This window comes from Nicotiana tomentosiformis, chromosome 10 (assembly GCF_000390325.3).
Source record: "Nicotiana tomentosiformis chromosome 10, ASM39032v3, whole genome shotgun sequence".
NCBI lineage: Eukaryota > Viridiplantae > Streptophyta > Magnoliopsida > Solanales > Solanaceae > Nicotiana > Nicotiana tomentosiformis.
Genome location: NC_090821.1, coordinates 63,660,827 through 63,687,908, shown reverse-complemented (window position 1 = coordinate 63,687,908; position 27,082 = coordinate 63,660,827). Strand labels below are relative to the sequence as shown.

Here is a 27,082-nt window from a genome sequence, read left to right as displayed (position 1 = left end):
CTAGACACAAAAAAAAATAGCCCGTTCGTTTAACGTTGCGGGTTGTTAGCGGGCTGTACTTTTTCGGGATTTTTTTTATCCGTCCGGGTTCGGGTTTAGCGGGCTGTTAGTGGGCTGTTAGCGGACCGTGGATTTTTTATTTTTTTTAAAGTAAATTTTATTTTTCTTATTCAATGTTATTGATACTTAAGTGTTTGAAAACTTTTAAGGCTTAGAATTAAATTTTGAAGTTTAAAGTTTTAAATTTGAAATTTGAATTTTATAATTTTAAAATTGAAATTTGAAAGTAAGTGGCTACAAAAAATTATTTAATAAGACCAATAGACAATATGTAAGGATCAAGCTCCGAAGACTTTCATTTGATATTTTTATTGAATAATATATAATACTTCAAATTAAGTTGCAAGTTGTTTTTTGATTTTGTTATTTTTGAACTTGCAAATTAAAAGTTTACAATAATTATATAAAAAAAAAAATAGTATATCACATGCTTTGCATCATTTTTGTAAGTTCATCCATGTCAACATGAGGTTCTTGGTTTCTGGCATTGGTTGAATGAGCACCATAAACCATTATATCTCCAATTTCTTGGTCCTCCGTTTCATCTACCTCGTCACGCCCTTGATTTCGTCGTTATGATCTTATCCAATCTTTGAAGCGCAATAGAATTTCCAAAGCGTTGCTACCCAATGAATGACGGGTATCTCCTAGTTGCTGCCTTACTTGGCTAAATGCGCTCTCTGATGCGACTGTTGAAATCGGCACATTTAGCATGTCTCGAGCCATGGCCGAAAGAACAGGAAATTTATTTGAGTTGCTCCTCCACCAACCCAGTGGTAGAAATTTTTTTGTGCGGGGCTCTGCTGACTTTTGCAAGTAGAATTGAAGTTTGCCAATATTCCTGCTACTGGTTTGTTGATGCTCCCCTAGTGTAGACCAAATCAAATAATCTTCAACACCATCATTATCATCCAAAGCACTGGTCCCAGATGTTGAAACTGAACTTGAAGGAATATTTGCATCTACAGCAGAAGAAGCATCAACAATATTAGCATAATAATTATATAATGTTTCTAAATGTTTGTGTAGATTAGAAATACAAGTGTCAATATCAGGAGTTTCAGTTGGTCCATTAAAAAAAAATATTAAAAAACGGGCTGAATCGGGCTGTAGCCCATTAACAACCCGTTAACGGGCTTAGCGGGTTCCGGTGTACCGGTATCAAAAAACTGTTCGTTTGAAACCCATTCCCCGCCCAACCCGTCCCAGCCCGCCCCCCACGCTACAGTACCGGGCTGTAAACGGGTCAGCCAGCCCGATTAACAGGTATAGTACATACCCCCAGTGAGCACAAGTACCTACTGAGTGCGAGTGCCAAGTACTGAGTGACTGTGAGGTTGGAGTGAATGGGAGGAAAGAGTGATTGTTACTCTGAGATGATGCATTGATTGCATTATTTGTTGCATTTCAGCTGTCATATATCACTATTTTGGAAATTCGGAAAAATATTATTTTCTATGTCAGTCAAATTTGATATGAATTTTTTGTGAAATATTAAATGTTGATCTTGAAAGCATGCCTACCCTTTTATGTTGGAAAATACTATAATTGGACTTAGCTGAGAAGCTCGTCACTACTTTCAGTTCTTTATTTATTATTGTTACTTACTGAGTTGGTTGTACTCCTACTACACCCTGCACTTCGTGTGGAGAACCAGGTGATCCCGGATACAGTAGGTGATGATTATTTCACACAGTCAATTTTCGGAGATTCAGAGGTAGCTGCCATGTTTCGCAAACCTTGTCTCTCCTTCCCTATCCTCTTGTTTACGATATTTGGTCTTAGACTATTATAAATTGTATTTTCTAGACTTGTAATGTATAGATGCTCATGTACTCATTGACACCAAGTTTTGGGAGTGTTTGTATCGGTATTTGCGAGACTTGTGGATTGTGTTTAAATATTATATTTTTAAATTTAAAAGAAATTGTGGTTTATTGAGGTTGTTGGCTTGCCTAGTATCGAGATAGGCGCCATCACGACATGTTAGGATTTTGGGTCGTGACATTTATGGAAAAAATTTATAAAACAAGTGTTTTCCTGCCATTTGCGTGTGCCTCTTTGTGAGGTTATTCTTTTGTTTTTGTTTGTACATACTTTTTTATAGCGGATTGCTTATCTTCACATGTAGATATATATCAATTGACACGTTAAATGTTTGTGTCTGTTTTGGTATGTTTCTCTTTTGTTGTTTAATTTATCATCGTTGAGAGTATGCTTTGTTAATTTTCGCATGACACCAGATTATTTCGATTATAACAAAATATAGACAGAGATAAATCCTTAATTCATAAATACTTTTAAGACTCTATAATCTGAATATATATTGATTTGGACAATTTTATTTAATTGAGAAAAAAGTGGTCAATTTTTGGAACTTTGATTTATCGGAAACTGTAGGGTGAACTAAAAGAAAACCAAAAACTGTCTATTAGCTCATTTCGACCTATTAAAGTATTCTTGGGAAAAAACTTAAATAAGTTTAGGGAAAAGGTCCACATTTGCTTTTATACTATTGAAAATTATTCAATTTATCATCTGACATATCTAATCAAATAATAGTAGTAACAGTATCTACTCGGACGTCCATCACACCCTTGTGGCCTTATCATTAGGAAATTATACCGTATTTGTCCTTGAAAAGGCGAATCGCAAAAGTGGGGCTATTTCCTTAAAATGAGGATAATATTAGATAATTAATTTAATGAATTATGAAATCGCTCAATTTCAGATAGTATATGGGCAAAATTTGACCCTTTTTCCTTATGTATCACTGGATCATGAACTATACAAGTTGATGTTTTTTCAAACTATAGAAAAAGCAGGGGCAATGCCAAAACAAGTGTCGATTTTAGGGACTAAACTGTAACTTCAATACGTGCAAGTAGGGTGTTAGTCGGTCGGTACGATACATTATTTGAACATTTCGGTACGGTATTTTCGGTATTCGTTTTCTTAAAATGCTATACCAATATCGTACCTAATTATACTCGGTATAGTTCAGTTTTTCTCCTTTCGGTTTCGGTTTATTCGGTACAATAACTTCGGTTTATTCAACTTGAATATTTTTTTGATAAGAAGGAAACCCGCAGCCGCTACACTTGGTGCGCACTGGGTAAACCTCCTCCTGTATAATAGCCTGCAAACCACACAGGGGAGGTAAACCTCACTAGGCAAGACATGTGCGACAGGCTCAACCCATAAGGTATTGAGGGGGATTCGATCCCAGGTCATCCGTATGGATGACCGCCCTCCAAACCAACTGGACAACCCCGAATATTAACTAGGCAAGCCATGCGCGACAGATTCAACTTGAATATTAACTAGTGCATAGAGTCATAGACTGTAATATTCTTAATTAAAGTAGTCATAAATACAAAAATAAAAAAACATTCTAAGTTTACCTAACCTTTGACAAAATTTTTGTCTAAAATTTGCAGGTATTAACCCATAGAGAGAAAAAAAGTACATAAAAGAATAAAATTGATCATTAAAATTGCCTTGTTACTTATGTAGAGCTAATTGATGACATTAGAGAATACAACAAGGACTAATCCAACAGATGCAACATTAATACATAAGTAAAAAATACTCTAAAATTATAGAAACATTACAATCTACGACCTAACTTGTTCCTCTATTTTCCTAGAGGAGTTTAGGGACTTTAGTGCCCGCATCAATATGACATCCAAAGAAAAGTATTATGTCACTTAGTACATTACTTATTTATGTAACTTATATGTTTCGTGTAGGATATTGGTATTTTAATATTATTTTTTTAAATACCAAATATCATACCTATATTTTTTGAAATCTTAAACCAAATACCAAATATCATATTTACCAAATTATGACTTAAGAGGAGAAATAACAAAAAAAATTGAGGAGCACGAAATTTAGGAGGGAGCAAGATAATTGTGAATTCCATTCCCGCCATTTCAACTCTCCTCTTTCCCCTGGCCCCTCCGTTTTCTCCTGCAATTTCTCTTTCCAAAAAATTCTAGAGAGATAAAGAGAAAGAGAGACGGTGTGTGTGTGTGAGAATCTCAATGGCGAGGAGTTACTCGGAGAAATCAGACGGATTGGAGATATTATCAATCGGCAAGCTTTACACTGGTCAATGGGATAAGAAATACTGGAGCTCCTCTAGGGTATAACAACTTCATCTCCGTTATTTCTATAAAATGTTTCGAATTTGTGAATTCCTTTTCGATCGAACAACTTGTTTAATTTTTTTCGGATTTAAGTTATACTAATGAACTAGCGCAATTTAACATGTTATAACAGCTTTCTTACCTTTTACTCTAGGTTAGCAATTAATGCTATTAAATTGAGTTATCTACAATTGCTTTTTAAGTGGCTTGATCGTGTATATAATTCTTATACTGTCCGCACATAGAAATTAAACTCTTTTTTTTTTACTATATGTATAAGTGCATAAATTCTTATCTCAAGTATTTTGAATCGGAAATTCTATTTATAGATCAACTGATGAACTATATATTTGGCTGAGCGACGTAGCTAGCATACTAATTTTTTAAGTTTTTGAAGCATTAGTGGTTGTACATATGAGTGTATTGCCACCTTTTGTTCTTCTCTGTGGGTAAAATTGCATAAAATTTAAAGTCCACGTAGTTTGAATAGAAATTCTGGTTATAGATCAATTGATGAACTATTCAGCTCAGTGATGTAGCCTATATTTTAATTTTGGAGCTTTTGAAGCATTAATTGGTGTTACATGAGTTTTTTTCCCGGATTTCTTGCCTATCTGAAAACTAATGAGCTAAATTTTTGCGCTAATATCAATGTGAAATGGATTTGTTTATTTCCTTCTGACTGTTAAGTAAAAGCTCCATGTTTTGATTGATTATGGATGACCAGCTGCAGCCAAATGCTCTACGCGATCTTAAGTTTATCTTACCTGAACTGTGTCAAATGCTGTACATTGACAAGTTAAACTAAGTATTCTATACTAGCAAAATGTGCCGAGAAATTTTAGTGATTTTTAAATTTATGGTAGATCTTTGGAGCTTAAGTTGAAGATTTATGCTTTCCAGTCATGTAATCTTTGGGAATCAATTTTGAGGGAAATCATGGATCACTTATAGGCAAAAGAGAAATCGAGAAACATTGCGATTGTGGTTCAAGTCTCAGTATGACCATTTCTAGTATTGATCTGGGTGCTGTTTGATGTGATGAAAAAATTCTCCCCAAGTCAAATATCATTTCTTAAGTCATTTCCTGATGTTTGATTGGATATAGCATTACTGGAATGTGACAATGGTGTAGGATGAGGTGAGGCATCGGGAAGGAGTGTTTGGTGATTTTTATCGGTATCACTGTGGAAATAATGTTTAAATGTTAGTATGAGCAAGTACAGAGTAGGACTGGAATGGAAAATGACTTGCGTCCATAATAGATGTAAGACGAGTATCCTCATTTGGTGTACAGGTATACGATTTAACAGAATTTTATCGCCTGTTCAGCATGGTATGTTGATCTATGTTGGTCCATTTTATCTTTTATATGTGTTACAGAGATAGTACATCTTTATTTAGGAGCCCAAAGGCAGAGTTTGGTTGTCTCGTTTTCGTATAGATTACAGTGTTGCTTGAAACTTCTGCTCTAAATATCATCAAGAAAGCATAACACACAGATTTACAGCTGTCTCTATATAACGAACCGTGTAAGAGATATTCCAGTATCACTTAATTTGGCTTTTTTTGACTTGCAGGGCAAAGACCGCTATCCTTATCCTATTGGATACAATGCTCTAAGGACCCAAAATGGAATCACTTACAAAATGGAAATTCATGAAGGCCTTAACGGGCCGTTATTTACGGTGTGTACAAAGATTCTTTTTTTTTTTGTAACATGTTGAATAGATTTTTATTTCGTCTCTAGCTTTAGATTAATAATAATTTCCTTCTCTCTGCCTTCAACAGATCAGTTCTACAGATGGGCATTCATGTAGTGGGCAAACTGCAGATATTGTATGGGATAGTTTCCAGAAAAGAGGATATCAAATAAAACTGTTGCATGGAAAGAGATACTCCAGTAAGATTGATGGTGTGGAGGTGTGTCTTGTTCATATTTATGAAACCAGTTAACATACTGTGATAGTAAAATGTTTTGTTCTTTTCCATTTTAGATGTTAACTTTAAAATGTTTGATAATATTGATACTGTTGTAACAAGAGTTAGTCTCCTTGGTCTAGTCTGAAGTCAAAACGTGCATGCAATTTTGTTCTAAGAAGAACTATATTTTTGGGTTTGGAGTTCTGATGGGCTGGCAGGGTTCATTTGGACTGCCATTGAGCTTTCATCCAAAAGACGATGCGCACAAAAGATGTCCATTTTCTATATTCATTTTGGAATCTCTAATAAGAAGTCCAATTGGTACGTTCTCCCAGAAGTCTTTAGAAGAGAATAAGGACACTAAAGGAGGGGAGGTCATATCAAAAGTACTTTATATTTTGAAACTAATGGAACGGGTCAAATAAACAATTTTTTTTCTCAAATTGTTTTAAGATTGATATGTCTAAGTTGGTAGTTTCTTGTATTGGAAATTACACGAGGCATCCACATTTCAGAGCAGAGTGGCAAAAGCATTTATCTGAAGATTCATGCTTCCATTAGTTGGTACCTTGACTATAGATATATGGGTATAAGAATCTCCATTTTCCTTCTAAAGGTCATTTTGCAGTGGATTTTACTGCAGAAATTAGAAATGAGCTTGAAGTCTTCACTTAACAACCTAAACCTTTGGCCTGGAGTGAACTGATGGAAAGTAGGTTCAAATAACTCTGCCTTCACTAATGCTTCCATTTGCAGTAAGCTGATGGTAGAATGGACATAAATTGAACTGCATTGGCCTTTATGAGTGACATGCAGCTACCATAGGTGGCCCAATCTTATGGTGAATTGGTCTATTGTTTCAGAGGATAAAAGCTAAAATATTGCAAGAGCACTCAATACTCAAACCCTTTCTTCATCAAGCTCCTTTAAGGACCTGTAAGGCCTTGCTTTATGAGTTGGCTCCTTTATGACGTTATTCTTATGTAGGATGGTTTGAAATGTCCTTCATTAGTTATTGTGTATCTGCATCTAAAGATTCTTCAATAACTGAGTCATTTTCGAGGAGTTTGATCCGAATTGAGATAGTATATTATGTTACGAGCCTAATGAACTGGTGTTTCTGGTGCCTGGACTATGACATCTTTTGAGAAGATTTGTGCATTTCCTTTTGGCAAAACAACAAATGATTTCAGTACTTTTAGGCACATTATGCTTTCTTTTGTTGCCAAAAGTCATTCGACACAATTAACTACCTCAAAGAAAGGTATGCTAATCCTAAAATTTTCTGGAAGCGACCATAATGCCTTTATCATATCATTTTGGAGTATGATTGTTAAAATAGTTCAGTGACCTGATCTTATACATCATACTGTTGAAAGATATGTTGTAAATAGCCTACATGTCAAATTTAGTCCTTGAGATGTGAAGCTAAGCTCGTCAAAAGAATTTTTTGAGGCTTGTTGTAACTTGTAAGACACTCAGGCAGCGTGCTTAGGATCTATTTTTTATATTAGCAGACATTTAGTGGGCGGATATACATTTTCTGATGCAATTTATTATCTGTTCATGGACTGTCTTGTACTATTAAGATTACCTTTGTGTCAATTTATTGAATGCTGGCTTGCAGAGTGCTTAAGTTGTTAAAAGTTTCTTTTAACTTTGAATGGAATATTAAAAGATCAAAACTTAACTAAACGGGCCTAACGTTCTTATTTCTTTTCTCCTCATTGCGTGAATAAGTGCAGTTTTTTGGGTTCAAGAACACATTTGTCCAGAGGTTACTCAGGGAATTGGTGACGAATATCAGTGGAATGCCAGAGCAGAATATCTTGTCGTCTAACTCTCTTGGGAATGAGACATCTGGGGCAGTAAAACCAACTGAAACCGCTGGATCAAAAGCAGATCCTAATCTGCTACCACACATGGCAAAACCACAAAGTGCTGCGAAGAGAAATAGGAAAGCTAGAACCAATAATACCAAGTCACCTGCCAATAGCAGTCTCAAAAAACCTCGATGTCAGAATAAAAGTTTCAACGTCAAAGCTTTGAAATCTGACCAACAGGAATATGGTGAACATCCGCATCCCTTTTCCGCAAATAAAGGGTCTCCCAATAGTTCAGAAGCATTGCAAGAGTCAGAGACCTCACAAACAATAATTGAACGAGAAAAAGTTTCGGTTCTGGTCAAAGAATCTTTTGACAAAGATGATCATCTGCAAGTGGATAGTCATAGTTCTCAAGGAGGGATGAAGCATTTAAATCCTGAGAACAACTTACCCTTAGAAGAATCTATGGAAATACTAAAAGATGGAAAGCCGGTTAGTGTGTCTACTCTTCCTTTTTCCCTTTCATTTAAAGCAAATGCTTCGATACACTGTTCTCATTCATTTTGCATCATCTTTTCCTTTTTTTTCTACTAGTTTTTTCCCGCTGCTTTTTGTTTAATATTCCCCATGTAAACAACAAAACCAAGGGTGTCCTTTTTCTACAAGCTGTTTGTGTACTTAATATGTTAGCTAGGTACATTTTCTTAACTTCTCACAGTTTGATAGGTCAAAAGTTCTGGAAGAGCAGGTGATCAAAAACCAAATGGCCGAAGAGAAGGATGAGGAACCACCAGTTAAGAATGAAATACAAAGAATTAATGATGCCAATCTTTGGGCACCTGATACTTTGGATCACCCGCCAGGTACTATGAGGCTATGAGCTAATACTTACCTGTGCCGTGTCCCATAGTGCTGCATCTTGCATTATCTTCTAACTCTCTTCCCTGATAAATTATTAAATGCTTGTCTTGTCATTTCTGTAGATGATTCTTTCGATCTCGCCGCAGATATTGTGAAGGATGGTGTAGCTGCTGTTACTACCGCTAGTCCTGATTCTCTAATAATTGATTCACATCCACAAAGTGAAATGGATACGTCTTGTTTGGAAGTGAACTCAGAGAGAAATGAGTCAGATTCTGTTGGGCATGAAATAGCCAACTCAATGATGACACTTCTCCTTCCTCGAGCACTTCCTCTGCTTAGTACATACTCTAGAAAGAAAAAGAATGTTAAAAAGTCACCAGAAATATCTGGTAGTAACTCTCAAGACGAAAATAAGAAGATCGACACATCTGGTAAACTGTTGCCTGTAACTTTCAAATTTCAGCTGATTATTGCTGCTCTTATAGAGCAATTTCGAAGTTTCTATATCAATCATTGCTTGTCTGAAGATCTATCATGAAGTCTTTTAATTCTAGCTTCTGTTAGTTCCCTCTTTATTTCTTTTGCAGTCAGTGAGCTTGATGAGACTTCAATGCTCAGACAGAAGGAAAATATTAATTTTCTAGTTCAAGATTATGTTCCAGCATCTACAGCTTGTTCTCTTGCAGAAGTTGTTGTTCCTGATAGTTTTGATAATGCTGAAGGTGGATATACTCCAAGTCAGGGTTTAGCTCAGATCCTACAAGTAGCTGAAGTTTCTAAAGAAGATCAAAGTGTTCGAGGTCTACAAACCTGCAGATCTGAAATCGAGGGGCCATCAAAGAATGATAATTCAGAAGCACCATCAGTTTGCAATGGTGAAACAGGTGATTTTATCTCCCTTGAAATCTGTGGATTCTTTGATTGCGGGGCCTGAGTAGCTGCTGTTCATCCAATTTTCTTCCAATTAGCATGTGCAGAGCACATAACATAAAAGGATGTCACATGCCCCAAGGCCATTTAATTTGTATCACTGGCATTTTAAAATTTCTGCATTTCAAGCCTTTCGCTTCCCTGCAGATTCAATACTGGCTTCTTTTCCAGTCTGTTAGTGAAAAATGTTCTCTCGTGAATTCTAAGTTTGCCATTGTCAGCTTATTCAAAGCTCACTGCACCTCTTGATTCAAGTATGACCATGTTCTTTGTCAGCTTGTCTCTCTCTATCTGAGATGTTAGGAAATGGGCTTCCCCTCCTGTCTACTAATGTTGAAAGATGGTATAATAAGCTTACCCTGTGTGCTTTTCCTAGACTGATTTTTCAAAATTGACAAAAGGTGAATAGACTGATTGATATACCCCTGTAATACTTCACACCTCTTTTTTTGTGATTATTCTTTATGTAGCTAGTCTGCACTTCAAAGCTTCCTATATAGTGATGAGATAGGAGCTCGCGGTCTCTTGAGCTGAACTACTCTCTGTAGACTAATTGATTGAAAGTAATAAATTGTTGAACAGGGACAGAAATAGAAAATGATGTCTTACCAAGCACACAGAAATTTGTTCAAGCATCAAGAAAGGAAATTAGTGGAACCCAAAGGACAGGTGCAATTATCAGTGGGCGCTTAGCTAACGTTCCACCTTCTGCCGAATCAATGGTGCAACATGTTTCTTTATCCAAAAGTATCATCTGCAGAGATGTCAGAGATGATTCTGTTCCAGAGACAAGTGCCGGCATAAATGGGATGCGCACCTCACATTCCTTGCAAGGAAGCTCTTCTAAGCAGCACCAAATCGAACAATCGATATCTGCTGATGAACCCCACATTGATGGACGGCCCCTTAACTTCCATACAAAAGAAAGGTTCACTAATACCAGTGGTACACCTTCTAACATGGTCTTGAGATCACAAGAAGAAGAAATGGATTGGATGCTAAACCATACTGAAACTTCAAAGTTTCTTGATTCAACTGCAATCAAATCGGAAGGCAAATTGACTGAAAAATTGTCCAGAGACCAACACTTTGTCAGGTTTACTGGTCCTTTGTTACATAAGCAAAACCAGAGGATAAATGTTTCTGCTGACACCACTGAGAAAAATGAGAACTTAAGCATGGAGGCCCATAAAGATTTAAAGACTGAGAGTGAAAGAAGTGGTGTTCTCAAGCTTATTGCAGGCTATGATCATCCCATGCCAGTTTCATCAATGCTATTGAGCACACAAGAAAATGATCTTTACATTTGTGTTTTATGTGGTCAGCCGTTGCATGAGGATAGAACTATTTTCATGTACAAGGTCCCAATGGCAGGAGAAGAAAGGGGGTGCCCTTCTTTTATTGGTCATGCTTCCATAAGTTTTCCATCTTTTGGCAGTGCCTTTGGTGGAGATGTGAGATGTTTGCTCTTCTTCAATGGTATGTTGTGGGCCTATGGCTTGGTGTGTAGCATCTCATAATCTATAATTGTTTTATGCAGATTGAACTGGATAGTGCTGCTGTGCAGTTGACACCAATTGGGCAATCACTTGTGTTGTTCAACAGTGTAAAAGCCCCTGGCTGCAGGTTGCATTTTCACTTGACACAAGTGTTTGGTCTTTTGTTTATATTTTAGTTGCAGAATAGATGAATGCTAATGTGCTGATCTGCCATGTTTGTTCTCAGGGAGGGTGACATAAAGTGTCGGTGCTCATCATGTGCTCCGAATCATTTTGAGGAAAATGCAGTAAAAATCGTGCAAATTAGAAATGGTTATGTCTCTCTCATTGCTAAACTGAAAACAACTCTAAGTGTATGTTATATATTGGTTTGTCCACCTGATCACCTTGTTGCTGTGGATGAAAGTGGGAAGCTGTACATATGGGTCATGAATTCAGAATGGAGGTGACTCTTCTTGAGCATTGTGGTTTTCAAGTTTATTCATGTCCATCATAATATTGATCTTGCAGTGATTATAACTTTGATGAGTTATTATTAAATTTATCTTTCTTGTATTTGTATTTATCCAATCATTTTATCAGTTCTAGGGTCAAAAATTTTGCAATACTAGTCCACTTGACGGTAACTATGTGCTTTATTAATCATTTATTGTACTCTGCCACTTATGTAAACATTTCTTCACTCCAATGAACTGGTGTCCAGCTTACAACTTGTGATGCTTTTTTATGTGATTTATGTTTAATTTCTTTTGTTATGTAGTTTGATTTGCTCCCGAAATTCTGAATTTGCAGTGCGGAGACGGAAGAATGCTGTTTGCTGCCACCTGACTGCCCACCCTTTTGTTCAATGAAGTTGAAAAGAATACCAAAGTTTTCTAGTTTGGTTCTTGGGTACAATGGATATGGGGAATTTAGCCTATGGTAAAATACCTCTTTCCATCTTAACTGCACACCACGTTTTACTGCTGATCAATTTTCTTATTTTGTTTCTCTTCATAGTTCACTTCTTTCTTCAGCAACTCATGCTCATTCTGTCAAAAAATTAAACAGATTAATGATTTTAACTCCAGCTTCTACACAATTGTATGTGCAAATAGCTTCAAGAATACACACATATACACCCAGAAAACATATACACCCAGAAAACATATACACACACATTTATGTAAATAAGTAAATATCTGTTGGTTATCCTCGATTAGAGCTTAAAAGAAGACCTAAAAAGAGAATCAATTAGAAGCAGTATGTCAGAAAATCAGGGCTGGCTGCAGTGTTATTGTTTTAATGAATATGCATACTACACATAATTTTGCTTTAATGCTTCTTGCTTGAAATTAATATGTATTATTTGATAGCAGCTAATTTACTGCAAATTTTATAACTTATTAGTCTGGATAGATTTTGGTTTATTGTTTTCTTATTCTTCTTACTTTTGTTTTCACTATTTTTCTTTTTCGCGAAGGATGAGATATACATATGCCTTGTTTCTTTTCTTCCATTCCAGAAGATAAATAAATATACAAAGCAAATCCTGAGATGAGAACTTCTGCTGAGCTTGGTGCATACATTTGGTGCTTAAGACTCCTAGAGCTTTTTATTTGCTGCCCCCACTCAGAGTTTTTTGGTTATATTCAGGGATATAAAGAAGCGCATGCTTGTGTCGAATTTTTCTGCTGCCAGTACTTCTGCTTTTCAATGCCTTCCAGTCAGTCTTTTTAGATGGCAAAGAAAGTACAGTGATCCTGCCGGGGTCACAGAAGAGACTATTGACGAAATAACAGATGCCACAAGGATGTCTTTCTTGGAAACGAGTGACAATCGACCCTTTTGCTCATCAGAGGATAAAGATGTGGCAATCTGGCTTCTGATTTTGACTTCTCCTGACCCAAATCAGCCTGCTTATGAATCTAGCGAGCAGCAGTCCGACCCAGTTCATTGGTGGAGGCTCGCTCTACTGGTTAATAACACAGTGATCATGGGAAATTCTCTTGACCCAAGGTACTCCCAAAATCTTGTACTAGAAAATTCTGGAAAACATATCTGAGAATCTTAATTCAGTGTTTTTTTAAATCGTTTTTCATTTGGCTATTGTTGATAATCACAAAAGGGAGGAATGCCCGTTTAGTTCCAAGGGCCATTGTGTCTTTCATCCTACAGTTTAAAAGACTAAAGGAGATTGTGGTTGTTGAAGATTGGGTAAGCATACATGCTTGATATCAGGTTTTGGGGTTTGGCAAACTGGATTGTCCTCACTTAGTGGTCAATTGCAAAATCATGTAGTTCTTTAAGTGATTCATGCTCCCGAGATGAATTCCCAGAAATCGTTGAAAGCTTGTCCTCCAAATCCTTGTCTTCACAACCCAAAACAAGAGACATTGAAACTCATAGTAGCATGATGTTTCAAGTCAATTAGCCTTTAACTGATGTGCTACTGGAGTATTTGTTATCTGCCCTTTGTCCTATTATAATTTGTTACCTTTGCTTAAATACCACGGTGTTACGAAGTTGACCTGAAAAAGTTAATTCTGTGGGATAGAAAATGAGTAAAGTTAGAGCGCCACTGCAAATAATGTATGCTGTAGATTATTATCATGATGGAGCTTCTGATGATGGGTAATGCGAGATTCTGATACTTGAATACCAAAAGATTAATCAATGTATGCAGGATTCCTGGTCATTCAAATGCTGGAATTTTTAATCTTTCAACATCTCAAGTCAACTGAAACATTTTTTTTTATAGGTAGAGTCAATTGAAAGATTAGATATCTCTCAAAGTTGTTGTACGATTAAGTAGACATTCAAAACTACTTCCAGCAACTTTGATTTTACCTTGGTGGTTTTCTGGGATATCAGCTCAAGTTCTTGAAAATGTTAAAAGGGCCTTCTTTCATGTGGTGGTGGTGGTTGTGGGGGGGGGGGGGGGTGTTAGAATGATTGAGGGAGATAGGAGCTCTACTTTCACTTATAATGATGGGACACTTTCTCTATTGTCTCCCTTTGTACTGGATGCTACTTTATATCAGGTGACAATTTGGCGAACTGAACATCCTTAAACAGTCATACCCCTTAGTAAACTTTGTTAAAACATTCTTGGAGACATTAGAAATTACTTGAAGAAGGTTTGTTACTGCCTGCAATGCAAGAAGGTTTCTGCACGTTGTAGGCTAAGATCTTTAATCTAGATTCCTGAAATTTATTGTATTTACTAGTCTAATCTTCTCTCAGATTGATAGCAGGTTGGTTCTTGCATCAAGTGCTAAAATATTTATAGAAGTACTAAAATGTAATTTTAATGGCCTTCGATAAATAGTGACCATTCAGCCTATCTTCCTCTCAGGGCTACTGCACTTGGTTTTTCAGCTGGTCATGGGATTATTGGGAGAAGTGATGGGCTGGTCTACACGTGGGAATTAACTACAGGGAAAAGGCTCCAAAATCTGCATCACTTTAAAGGTACTCTTTTTGTTGCAAGTGCTTTAGTTTATTGCTCAAATCTTACAAGTTAAAGTCGAATTCCTATGCTAAATGTGCTTTTTTTTATTTTGGGTTCTGGACAAACTTACTTTCAGCTGGAAAATTTGATTTTCAGCAATTAACATTAGGTTACTTCACACTATCACTTTCAGGAACTTAGGAATTTAAGAATTCCCAAAGATCACTTGTTGACAAAATTGTGGCATCGTAGCATACTGCATACTTGTATTGACTTTAAACTCTTGTAGTTTGGTATGAGGTATAAGTAGATATAGAGCTGGTTTGACTAACTTTTAAGCAGTTTTAAACTTGTGGAAGTGTTTGGCAACCAAAAAAAAGGCTTAAAAAAAAGTTAAAATCTGCTTAAAAAAAGCCAAAACCAATAAGCTGGAAAACCCAACTTTTTCAAAATTGGCTTAAAAGCCATATTGCTTTGACCAAGTATATTACATTCTTATCCCTTATAATTTTTCTTAATCCCGAAATTACCCTAAACCCTACAACATACTAGCTTTTCTCCTCTCCATTCTTGTTGCAACAACCTCTGCTTTCTTCTTCGTCTTCTTCCATAACTTTCCTCTCTTTTCCTTTCATTTCTTTCTTTACACTTTCATTCATTGTTTTCCCCTCTTTTCCCTTTCCTTTCTTTCTTCCCTAGTGCTGCTCTCTTCCTCGTCACATTCCTTATGTCAGTTCTAATCTTCGTTCTTCATCTTGCCTTTGTTACTGTCATTCTCCAATATTTGTCAATTTCTTGAAGTTCTTAACGCGAAGCAAACATTAGTTTTTTAAATAATGTTTGATACATTCCAATATTTTGTAAATATTGTTCTTTTAGCTTCTTTTTTTGGTTCCATAACATTTAAATTTTTTGGTAGTTGAATCCTTCCTTTTTTTTAATTGGTGTAACTATATTCTAAAATCAAATCATTCAATGAATTTACGTGTTACCCTTGAATTTGAAGTTATGAACGGAAAATATAATATTATAGTTATCATCTTCTTTATAATGTTAACAACTTTAAGAATATTTCAGTCATTTTAACAAGAAAAAGTGCTTACCTGCACTTGTTTACCAAACACTTCATCAGCTTGTTTTCAGTTTCAACATTTTTATCCAAACACGTAACTGCTTATTTATAAAACAAGTTCTAGCACTTTTAAAGTGCTTTTAAGCACTTAACTTAAAAGTCATTTTTTTAAGCCAATCCAAACGGACTCATAGTGCTGATATAAAATTTTAATACCACCTTAATACTTTGTTTGGTTAGCAAACCTGGTATAAGTTATCCCGGGATTAAAATTAGTATCTGGATAACTTATACCTTGTAGGGGTTGGGGTAATTAGTGCCGGGATCACTTATACCTTCTTAGAAATTATGCAATTGTCATTTTTAATACAACATACCAAACAGTGGATAAAAAACAATACCGGGATAACTAATCCCGGCATAACTAATCTAGCATAACTTATCCCAGCATAACTAATCTAGCATAACTTATCCCAGCATAACTTATTCCAGCATAGGCCGTATTCAAACCAAACGACCCCTTAGAGATTTAAACAACAGGATTCGCTCAACTGCATTGAAAACTTTTTTTTTTGATCGGTTTAAAAACTTTATTATTTTAGTTGTCCTTTGGCTGGGGTAAGAGTGCCGTCGCACAATCTCTTCTTATTGAACAAACTTCAGCTTCAAAATTTTGACTTTTTGTTTCAATTACTTCCTCTGGAGGGTAGTGACATGAGGGTCGTTTTTTAAATAAGATGGTAAATATTGCTCTGATGGTAAGCAACCTCCACTTCCAACCAAGAGGTTGTGAGTTCGAGTCACCCTAAGAGCATGGTGGGGAGTTCTTGGAGGGAAGGATGCCGAGGGTCTATTGGAAACAGCCTCTCTACCTCATGGTAGGGGTAAGGTCTGCGTACACACTACCCTTCCCAGACCCCACTAGTGGGATTATACTGGGTTGTTGTTGTTGTTGTTGTATGTTTGGTCAGCCTTTCCCAAGATCTAGTCATCCTTCACCCCTTTTCCTTACTATTTTCTCAATACAGCCAATCGGTTTGTCTTTTGGTGATGTTAGAATTTTACTAATATTCTTGATTCTTCTTTCAGGTTCAACTGTGTCATGCATTGCTACTGATGATTCGAACCATGGTGCAGTTGCAATAGCCAGTGATGGAGGTCAGCTACTGGTATATTTGCGATCTTAACAGGCTTTCTTCATATTGAATAAGTAATTCTTTGTCCACCTTTAACAATTTTGATGGACGTAACTGCCCCGTTTTCCCGAGTTAAGCCTAATGTCTAAAACCCGCTAGCTTTGATAGGCATTGTTGTCAAAGAAATGAGGTTTGTTGGCCGAAGCTCTTTGTATATCTGTATGTATCAGATGGTATCTTTCTTTTGGTTCTAGTTGATCCCAATCCAGTACCATTATAGATTTGTAAGTAACAGGTTAAAGTTAGATCTTAAATAATGAAGATCTAGTCTCTTGATTATTTGTCTGACGTGCACTTTTAACATCAAATGATCAGCTAAGCTGTTGTAGTATATCGCTTTTAGGCGAATTTACTTCCAGTCATCACCTAAGCTGTCGCGCTTGCAAAAATTGGAAGAGTGGTTGCCAGCTAAAACGATTTTGCCAATGGCAGTATAGACTTCTTGTACATGTGATGGACCATGTTTTCCTCATAGACAGAGACATTCAAATCAATCAATTACGCAAAATGTCAAATTTAATTAATCAATCTTGCGCATAAACTCCAAATCAGCTGAGATCGGATGAATATTTTTGTATTTGTTCTACTCAATCAAGTCGCAATGTTCAAATAAGAAACCAAAATAAAGGAAAAGGGAGGTACTCAACACTTTCGATCTGGGCAGTAGTATTTGGTAATTTTGCTCACGGGTTTTGATGGGCACCCAAAGGCCAAATTAATCAAACATAAGGTCTAACCAACATTAAAACTGTGTCCCATTTTGAAGTACCTTAAGCTCTTCACGAGATTTCTGCTTGCATGATTTAGTACTTGTATCAAGGTAAACATTTCCTGTGAGTTACCTACTCGAAGGAAGCGTTGGAGCAACGGTAAAGTTAACTCCGTCTGACCTATAAATCATTGGTTCGAACCGTGGAAGCAACCATTAATACTTGCATTAGAATAGACTATCTACATCACCCCGTGGGGTACGACCCTTCCTCGACTATGCGTGAATGTGGAATGCTTTGTGAACCAAGCTGCCCTTTACGTGAGCTACCTACTCGTGTTGCATCAGAGTAGCAGAATTCTAGTGAGCTACCTACTCGTGTTGCATCAGAGTAGCAGAATTCTAATTAAGTTGCATAACGGAGTTGCCAAAGCTAAAGGGTCCCAATCAAGCATTCAGCATGATAGAGTAGAAATCAGCATCAACATATCAATCTTCAATTACCAAATTCAAACAAAAAGAGACGATTATGGAAGCCTAGCTGCAACTAAACCATTTTTATTGATATAGATAATAATCTCAAGTTAATCTCAAGTTTGGAGCTAAACCTAATAAATAATACTCCTATGATGTTTCAGAGTAGGGAAGCAAAAGCTGGTCTACATAGCAGCAATATGACAAATTCTCAACCAAAATTAAAACATTTAAATAGATAAAGATAAATAAGTAATTCAAGCTCTGCTCAACTCAAAATCTCTTAGCCGTTTAAGAAAAGGAGCAAAAGCTAAATAGCATCTACTTTGCAGCCTTTGCTGGACCATTGGAGATGGATAGCTTAGCCAAGTTTTCCCCAGTAGGGTTGAGCTCATCCCAAGCTTCGATCCATGTGACCATGGCGTCTCCGAGTTTGGTGAAATAGGGATCTATCTTGGAAAGTTTATCCTTGACCTGCTTCGAGAGCTCGAGGTAGCATTGCTGGACAGTTTTGCACTCTTTAGGAAGGGTTGCAGCCTGGAAAAATGGGATGATCTCCTCTTGCCAGAAGATGCCGTTGTACTCCTTTTTGAGGTTAACAAAAGGGTTGCTCGCTTTGCTGTGCCATATGTAGGGCAGACCAGTCTTGATTCCCAGGCTCAAATGGTCACATATGACCTACAAGTTTGACGATATTTTATGTCAGATTTATCTGCTGTTTACAAAAATGCTTCATAAAAGGCCAAAGTGTTCATCCAAGGTATCTCAAACTCCCCATGATCAAAACCAACGAACAAATAGGACATCATATATTAGTTCAAATAGCACTAGCTATAGACCTCTATTTTACCAAGAAACAAAATTAGAGGAAATATAGGAAGTAAAAGTACCTTGGTACACCAGCCAGCCCACATATCATCGTAACGACCAATTGGCTGACCGTCACCCATGAGACCAAAGTACATTGCTGGTCCAATCAGCTCACGGTCAAAGGCCAAGTTCATTCCACACATGGGGAACAAAGTGCCTTTAGGAATTGTCATGACTGTGTCAACATACCTGGAATAAGATATTAATGTTAATTCGATATAGAGCTTCCAGATAATGACAAACTAGATAAGCTCAATCCTACGAGTAATTAGATAAGCTCTAAAATTTGGCTTACGGAAAGTATAAGTACCTTGTGTTCCTCTCATGAGGCTTAACAAGCTGTGTGGGTGCATCGTAGTCAGGGATGTTGAGCCACAGGCCATGAGAAACAGCTGTTGGAGCACCCTCGCGCATGCTGAAAGGGTAGCCGCGGACGAAGTCTGCACCTTCTCTGTATGGATCATACAGAGTGTTGAAGAAATGCGGGGTGGATGGGCACAGGAGGTTCTTTATGTGCTGCTCAAGTGCATTGATCTCCTTGCCAGATGGATCTTTGGCCACCTTCACATCAGCAGATACAAATTTTCAGCACGTGAGCAAATGAATGCTAAACACAAGATCATGGCATTGGAACAAGATAATCAAATAGAATAAGTTTCCTATTTACGATGCATAAGGCGATCTCATAAACAAATTGCCAAACTTATGGGCCTAAGATGCAAGGTTCCACGTTGTTAGTAAAGCAAAACTCAGATACGGAAGACATTTCAAACTGATTTCATCAATGCCATGTGACTGACCAAGTTAGAAAATAATGCAAATCTGGTGGTGGCTAGCTAATCGAAACCTTTTCAACAATGATTATCATATGAAATCATTCATCATCACTTGGACCTTGTTTACATTCACAGAAGAGCACAAACATATAATCTCAATCCATACAGCATTTATCTAAAAAGGAGAGCAGAAACAAAGCAACAAAAAAATATGAAGGTGTTACAAGATCTGGCACCTCTTTTATCTGTAATCATATGCAAAAGACCTCATCTTTAGTGCAAAAGAGTAAGATCAATTGATTAGCAATGAGGTCCTGAATTCACTTAACAAGCCACATTACTTCACATAAAAAAACATACAGATCTGTGAAATTTTTTCACACAGAAACTATGGAAAACTTAAATAGAAGGAAACAATTCAAGAGATACTACTAGCTATTTAAAATTTTAAAAACATAGAAATAAAAAGAGTAAGCCTATGCATCAATCGATCCTAAAACATGATATAACTGCAGATCAGAAGCTTCCAATCAATCAGATCTCCTATTCTTGGTCCAAAATAAAATCATAACCAAATACGGTTCAGCTGAAGAGATCCACAACAATTATCAAAACATATTACTAAATTTCCTAAATTGGCTCAAACATACATAAACCCCAGAAAAACCCTAAATTCAATACTTTAAAACCCCCCAAAAATTCACCAAGATCCAAACTTTACCTTAAAACCCCTCAAAATTCACCAAGATCCAATCTTTTTCAACCCCACCACTCAAAAATCAAATCTAAATAATCACAAATAAACGGAACAAAAAATACATGGCAAAATAAAATAAAATGGAATCTTGAAAAAGATACTCACAAAGCAATCATCATCAATGGTGTAGATATACTTCTTTTTAGACACCATATAACCAAAGCACCTACAAGCAGAATCCTTAAAGGAAATACAAGAAGCTTTAGGACCCAAAATCCTGTTAATATCATTCCTATTATAAAGTTCATAATCAAATCCTTCAGGTACTTTAATGGTTTTTGAAGGGTCACCATCTTGAACAATAATTAAATGGTATGGCTGAAAAAATGGTCTCCACATTTCTAAGAAATCAAGATTTCTTATTGTGGGGATTACTATATCAAGCTCATCTTTCAACAATGGTGTTGCTGCTGCCATGGCTGCAGAAAATTGGAGGAGAGTGAATGAATGAAAAAAGAGAGATTGTATTGTACGAGAATTGAGGGGTTGTGTCCTATTTATATTAAGTAGAAAGTGTACAAAATATGATGTTATTGTTGACTGAAATACTACTAAATCAAGTCGGTGACTCTGTGTTTCGGCGAAGTAGTTTACACGTATTTGTACGGCTAAATTAGAATATTTTTACAGTGCGGTGCTCGGATCAGTTTACGCAAAAAGAGAGCCATAATTTTAAGGAGTGAATTATTAATTTTTTGATCATTTTCCCATGGTCAGAACTTTAAAGGGTTGTTCGGTAGGGTATATAAGAATAGTACTGAATATAGTGTATAATAATATTGAGATTAAATATAATGAGATTAGGTATACTGAGATTTTTTCTTATTCAATGTTTGGTTTGATATATTAAAAATCATAGTATTACTAATGTCATAGTTTGTTATATATTAGTTATACGTAAGGATAATACCAAATATGGTATATAACTAATACAGTCATACGTAGGTTGAAAAGCACTATCAAATAATGGATTAATAATACTAAAGCTAAAGTACATATACTATTTTCCCATAATACATCCTACCAAACGACCCCCATGTACAACAAGTGTTGTCCCATGAGTAACACTTTGGACCTTAAAGGTTTGTCCATAAGACAAACAGGGATCAATAAATCATGAGTGGCCATTTCATTGGCCTTAATTTTCTAACTTTCAAGCTTATGAGTTTATGATTTTAGTCCTTCTAAGTTATTGGGTTCTAAATTAAGTGTTTATACATATTTAATGAATTTCTTAGGATAAATACAAAATTCTAACCAAAATTACTGAATTCGGCTAAACACGCAAATTAAAGGCTAGCTCCGCTCCTGAGTTTGTGCACCGTGCACATCTCATTTAATTTTACCATATAACTCTAGGACTAATTTAAATAAGATTTAAGATACATAGAGTGTATAATGAATCTTAATTTCTGAAGGCAGGTTGTCACTGTTTTATCAGATTACTTGATTATGTAAATATTGCTGCACCGTCGGTGCATGAATACTACTAATGTTTCATAAAAGGTTTCGTTTGTTTGAAAAACGTAGTAACGGCATTAATTCACTAGAATTAAATGTTATTTAATTGCTCTAAATAAAGAGAAATTTTGTTGTATAGATAAACAATTTAGAGGTTAAGATTTCACAATTAAAATTGCAATGTTAAGAGGTGGAAACCTGAAGTCCTAGAAAATGTTTATCTATAATTTCTCGAAATCTTTAAATGAATCTTTATTTTGGACAGTTCTTAGGCTACCCTAACTGACGTTTTCTGATCCCTGCTTTCAAATTAGGAATTCCTTATTTCTTTGTTAACTATATAAAAGAAAAAAAAATAGATAATGAGTCTGGTTAATGGAAGAAGAAATGATTTCTTCCAATCTGAGAGGGGCTTAAGACAGGGAGACCCACTCTCCCCTTTACTCTTTATTTTAAGTGCTGAAATTCTTTTTCAAATGATGTATAGAGCGGGTTACAAATTTTTTTATATGAATACTAACTGTCCTAAAGTTAACCATCTTTCATTTGCAGATGACACAATTCTATTCCGTAATGGAAACAAGAGGTCCATGAGATTGGTATTGAGTACCTTAACTAAATATGAGAAGATCTCTAGACAACTTATCAATAAGAGCAAGAGATGTTTTGCAATGAGCACCAAGACCAATTTGTTCACTATTAACAGAATAAAAGTTATCACTAGCATGAAATACCAAAATTTCCCTATTAAATATCTGGGATGCCCTCTCACAACAGCGAGAAAGAAGATCGAATTTTATTCAGATATTGTGAACAAAGTCATTGGTAGAATCAGAGCGTGGCAGACCAAACTCCTCTCCACTGGGGGAAGAGCCATCCTCATCAGACATACTCTTATAACTCTCCCTATACATCTACTGGCTACTGTGAATCCACCCAAAGGAACTCTAGATCTCATAGAGAAATTTGTGGCTGGATTCTTCTGGTCATGGCAAGATAGCGGAGGAAAGTATCACTGGGCAGCATAGAAGAACTTGTGCTACCCTTATAGTGAAGGTTGTGCTAATCTTAGGAGGCTCACTGATACCTGCAAAGCTTTTAAAGCTAAATAGTGGTGGAACCTTAGAACTACTAACTCTCTCTAGGGATCCTTCATGATTGCTAAATACTGTGAATTGAAGCATCCCATAACTACCACTTGGAATAAGGGGAACTCGCAAAACTGAAAAGCCATTTGTAACATCAAAGAAGAAATGGAGCTCAATATTGTTTGAAACATTGGAAAAGGAGATGTCTCCTTTTGGTTTGACAACTGGTGCCCCTTGGGACCCCTATACAAGATTACTCCCTCAGAGACCCCCTGCCTAACATTAAGATGAATGAAATTCTTCATCATAATACCTAGAACTGGAACATGCTCACAATTCAATCCAAAATGAAGACACCAAAACTCATCTTTTGTCCTTGGACATTGAGTTAGACAACAATTGATGTGATAAAGCTAACTGGAGCCTTTCCAACTCAGAAAAATTTACCATCAGCTATACCTAGAATTCTATAAGGTAAAGGAACGACCATAACTCTTTCTATAACAATTTATGGACAAATGAGGTACCATTCAAGATGTCTTTTCTATTGTGGAGAGTAGTTGGTAACAAACTATGCACTGACAAGAGAGCGGGTATGCTTGAAATCACTCTAAATCCCCAATGTTACTGTTGTAACCCTGCTATTAGCCGAACTGAACTTGAGGACATTGATCACTTATTCTTTCAAGGTGATCTTGCTATGAATATTTGGAGAAAATTTGCGGGCCCCTTGGGTATTGATTGGAATATCAACAGCCTGAACATGACTCTTTTGAGTTGGTGGAATCACAAACCGTCCAATCCAATTGCGAGATTCATCACTAAGAATCTTCCTTCTATCATTTGTTGGGAGCTCTGGAAATCAAGATGCTGCAACAAGTTTGAAGGGACTAGACCCTCAATATATAGAACTAGTTCTAATATCACTAATTTTCTTTTACAGATTATCAAGAAACATTTTAGCAGAGTTCGTATTGGAGATAGCTGGAGCAGTATATACATAGCCTATAAAGCATACATTCAACAGACTAGCAGCTTCCCAGTGAAATGGGTCAGACCACCTGCTCAATTAGTCAAGTTGAACAGTGATGGAAGTTGCTCTAATGGGCAATGTGGAGGGGGAGGTATCATTAGAGACCAAGAAGGAAATTTCATTGCTGCCTACTCCATCTCTTTAGAAGCAAGCACTAGTAATTATGCAGAAGTTGAAGCACTACTCCTTGGTTTGAAAAGGTGTGCCGACAGAGGTCTAGAAAGGGCCATCGAAGAATCTGACTCACTCCTAATGGTCAAATGTGCCAAAAGGGAGTGAAAACCTCCATGAAATATCAACAACCAAGTAAAAGCGATCCAAAAAATGATTGAAGATCACAACTTCAACATCAATCACTGCTTCAGAGAAGCTACTAGACCAACCGACAGTTTAGCAACTCTGAGTCACAGAATTGAAGGAAACAAGATCTTCAACCTTTTCTCTGATCTTTCTAGCCATATAAGGGGTCTAGTAAATATGGACAGGAGCTTACCCACTTTTAAAATAAAGCACACAAAACCATCTAACATCATCTATAACATTGTTTTTGCTATCCTTTAGTTAGGATATAGAGTGAAAGTCACAACTCAATGATCATGTGCAAAGTTTGGGATGTCAAACTCACTATGTATCTTTTTGCACATCAATGTTCAATGGTCACCGTTTAATTAAAAAAAAAAAGTCTAGCCATATATATAAGGAAGTCGAATTTTGACTTCTTATTGTTGATCAACATTTATTGTCGATTTTCGAGGAAGTAGTATGTACGAATTTAAAAGTAAGAATTTTTCCGTAATCTACAATTAAAGGCAAGCTACATTAATCTTTCTTCTGGTCTAAATTTATATAAAATTGCTCAGATTTCTAACTAATTTGAAATTGCCAAGGAAGTAAATGGAAGAGATGTTGAACGTAAAGAAACAAGGAAAAGGACAAATTTTATTATATTAATTGATTTATTAAGAATTTTACCGTATTTTCCACGACGATGAAACCTATTTAGACACAATAACGTTTTATAATGTTTATTTCAATAACTAAAAAAGATGTTCACAAAGAGATCAAAATATAAAATAATATTTTTTTAAAAAAATTTGAAGTGGTTAACAGACGTTTTTCCTTTTCATGGAGATCAAATACATCTAAGAAAGTCAGCATCATCCTATGTTTGAACTTTGAATAATACGTTTTCCGTGAGAAAAGAATCAAATGAACAAATAGAATTATAACCACAAAAATTCATTAATAAAATTACTTTTCCTCAACAACAAAAAACCTGTAACACTTTTCTTAAAAACCTTTTTTGAGAGGTACAACAAACCTTTTAAATCTGTAATTTTTCACTATAATTTTATTTGTCAAAATAATTTAACTACTCGCTCAATGCGTATTAATTCTAATGAATATCCTTACTTAGCAATTTTGAGTTGAGCCTAGCTCTTTGTATCCTAAATTCCTAGAATCATAAGGAATGAGTGATGATTGTGTTGGATTATTTATCACAACGGAAGCAATTTCAGTATCATATTCACGTGTAAATTAAACAATTAGTACATATGGAGATTATACGAGTTACCTCTTGAAGCGTGGACAAAGCAGATCAATCTCGATCTCCAGTTCCAGAGTAGCAAGACTACGACCTCAATAAAATATTTCAGTCTTCTACTATGTTACCCAAATAATATCCAGAAAGAGAGAATTTCGGGTTGGCGAAATTCCAAGAAAAATATGTGCAAAAAATGGCCAGCCCTATATGAGATATATATAGCCATGTTTTTAGGGTAAAACCCTTTTCCAAAACCTGTTGGGTTTTCTTTTTCCACAAAGGAATTGTTTCCTTTATTTCCTATTATTTAGGCACAGTAGAGACCACATAATTTAATTAACAAGACTCCTTATTATGAAATTAATTTTGAATTCTACCATAATAAATTACGAATTATTCCACTAAAAAATCGTAATTGCACTTCTTAGTTCAATTTCGAAATTCTTCCATAAAGCCTTATTTAACTCCCCATGTTAAGATTCAGATACTAATCAATCAAATTAAATTACTGTCAATTTAATTTATTGATTACTTCCTTTAGACTTTCGCTAACTTATTTCATGTGCCGGATACAAAATCCACCGGCCGAGTTTACACATGAAAACTTAAAAGTTTTCATAAAGGAGTATCATCAATCTCAAAAGCCGAGACATGAATTCTATCAGCTAATTATTACTTCACTAATGTATATCATTATTGTCCAATTTACCAGAATTATTGACCCATGAAAGTATCTCACCTTTTAATAAATCAAAATAATAAATGACACACACAATTAATAATAATTACATCAAGATTAAGAGTATAAGTACATTGAATGGACTAGAGAAATTATTTTATTAAATCAGTATAAAATATTTATCTCTACTTGATTCGTTCAATACATACAAAATATATTAGCACAAGGAGTCAGAATTAAACTATTCTCATAATCAAGACAAATTATATTTAATCTTGTGCCACAACCTGTAATGACCCGATCGGTCGTTTTCAGCATTTGCATTCTGTTAAGCCGTTTGAAGTCTTGAGTAGTTTCATATGACATATTATGACTTGTGTCAATTGTTGATTTTGGTTTTCAGGTGATTCAGGATCGATTCATTTTCAGGTATAGCGTGAGTACAATAAACTCAGTAAGTAACAAAACTAACTATTGGACTGAAAGTAGTGACGCGCTCAGCATGTACAGTTCAATATAGAATTAATAGTACATAAATATATGCATGTTTTCAAGTTTAACAAATAAAAATTCAATACAAGTAAAATAGATCAACTCTGAATGATATGAGGGATATGACATTTCTATATCTACATGCCACTGTACATGTTGTATGTGGTACGCTACAATGGAAGCGTCGCGTACTCACACTCTCGGAGTACTCAATCACTCAGTACAGTACGAGGCAGGTCT

At 35.9% G+C, this 27,082-nt stretch overlaps 2 protein-coding genes across 3 annotated transcripts; one reads left to right on the top strand and one right to left on the bottom strand.

Annotated features, from left to right (window-relative positions):
• Window positions 1–3,920: 3,920 nt before the first annotated feature.
• On the top strand, window positions 3,921–17,236 carry LOC104117683 (uncharacterized). Of its 2 annotated transcripts, none has more exons than XM_009628757.4 (14): window positions 3,921–4,211; window positions 5,795–5,902; window positions 6,006–6,137; window positions 7,883–8,455; window positions 8,682–8,826; window positions 8,947–9,258; window positions 9,550–9,711; window positions 10,340–11,211; window positions 11,298–11,383; window positions 11,483–11,701; window positions 12,049–12,177; window positions 12,892–13,254; window positions 14,594–14,709; window positions 16,851–17,236. In XM_009628757.4, the coding sequence occupies exons 1-14, from the start codon at window positions 4,110–4,112 to the stop codon at window positions 16,946–16,948; spliced, it is 3,417 nt and encodes a 1,138-aa protein (XP_009627052.1). In that variant the 5' UTR covers window positions 3,921–4,109; the 3' UTR covers window positions 16,949–17,236. The 2 variants fall into 2 exon arrangements, with proteins under 2 accessions (XP_009627052.1, XP_009627051.1); XM_009628756.4 differs by having other exon boundaries at window positions 3,922–4,211; window positions 9,415–9,711.
• Window positions 17,237–18,208: 972 nt separating this feature from the next.
• On the bottom strand, window positions 18,209–21,064 carry LOC104117684 (probable UDP-arabinopyranose mutase 1). Its single transcript, XM_009628758.3, has 4 exons — window positions 20,649–21,064; window positions 19,321–19,571; window positions 19,031–19,199; window positions 18,209–18,818 (listed from the first exon to the last, which is right to left on the bottom strand). The coding sequence occupies exons 1-4, from the start codon at window positions 20,958–20,960 to the stop codon at window positions 18,462–18,464; spliced, it is 1,089 nt and encodes a 362-aa protein (XP_009627053.1). The 5' UTR covers window positions 20,961–21,064; the 3' UTR covers window positions 18,209–18,461.
• Window positions 21,065–27,082: the final 6,018 nt, after the last annotated feature.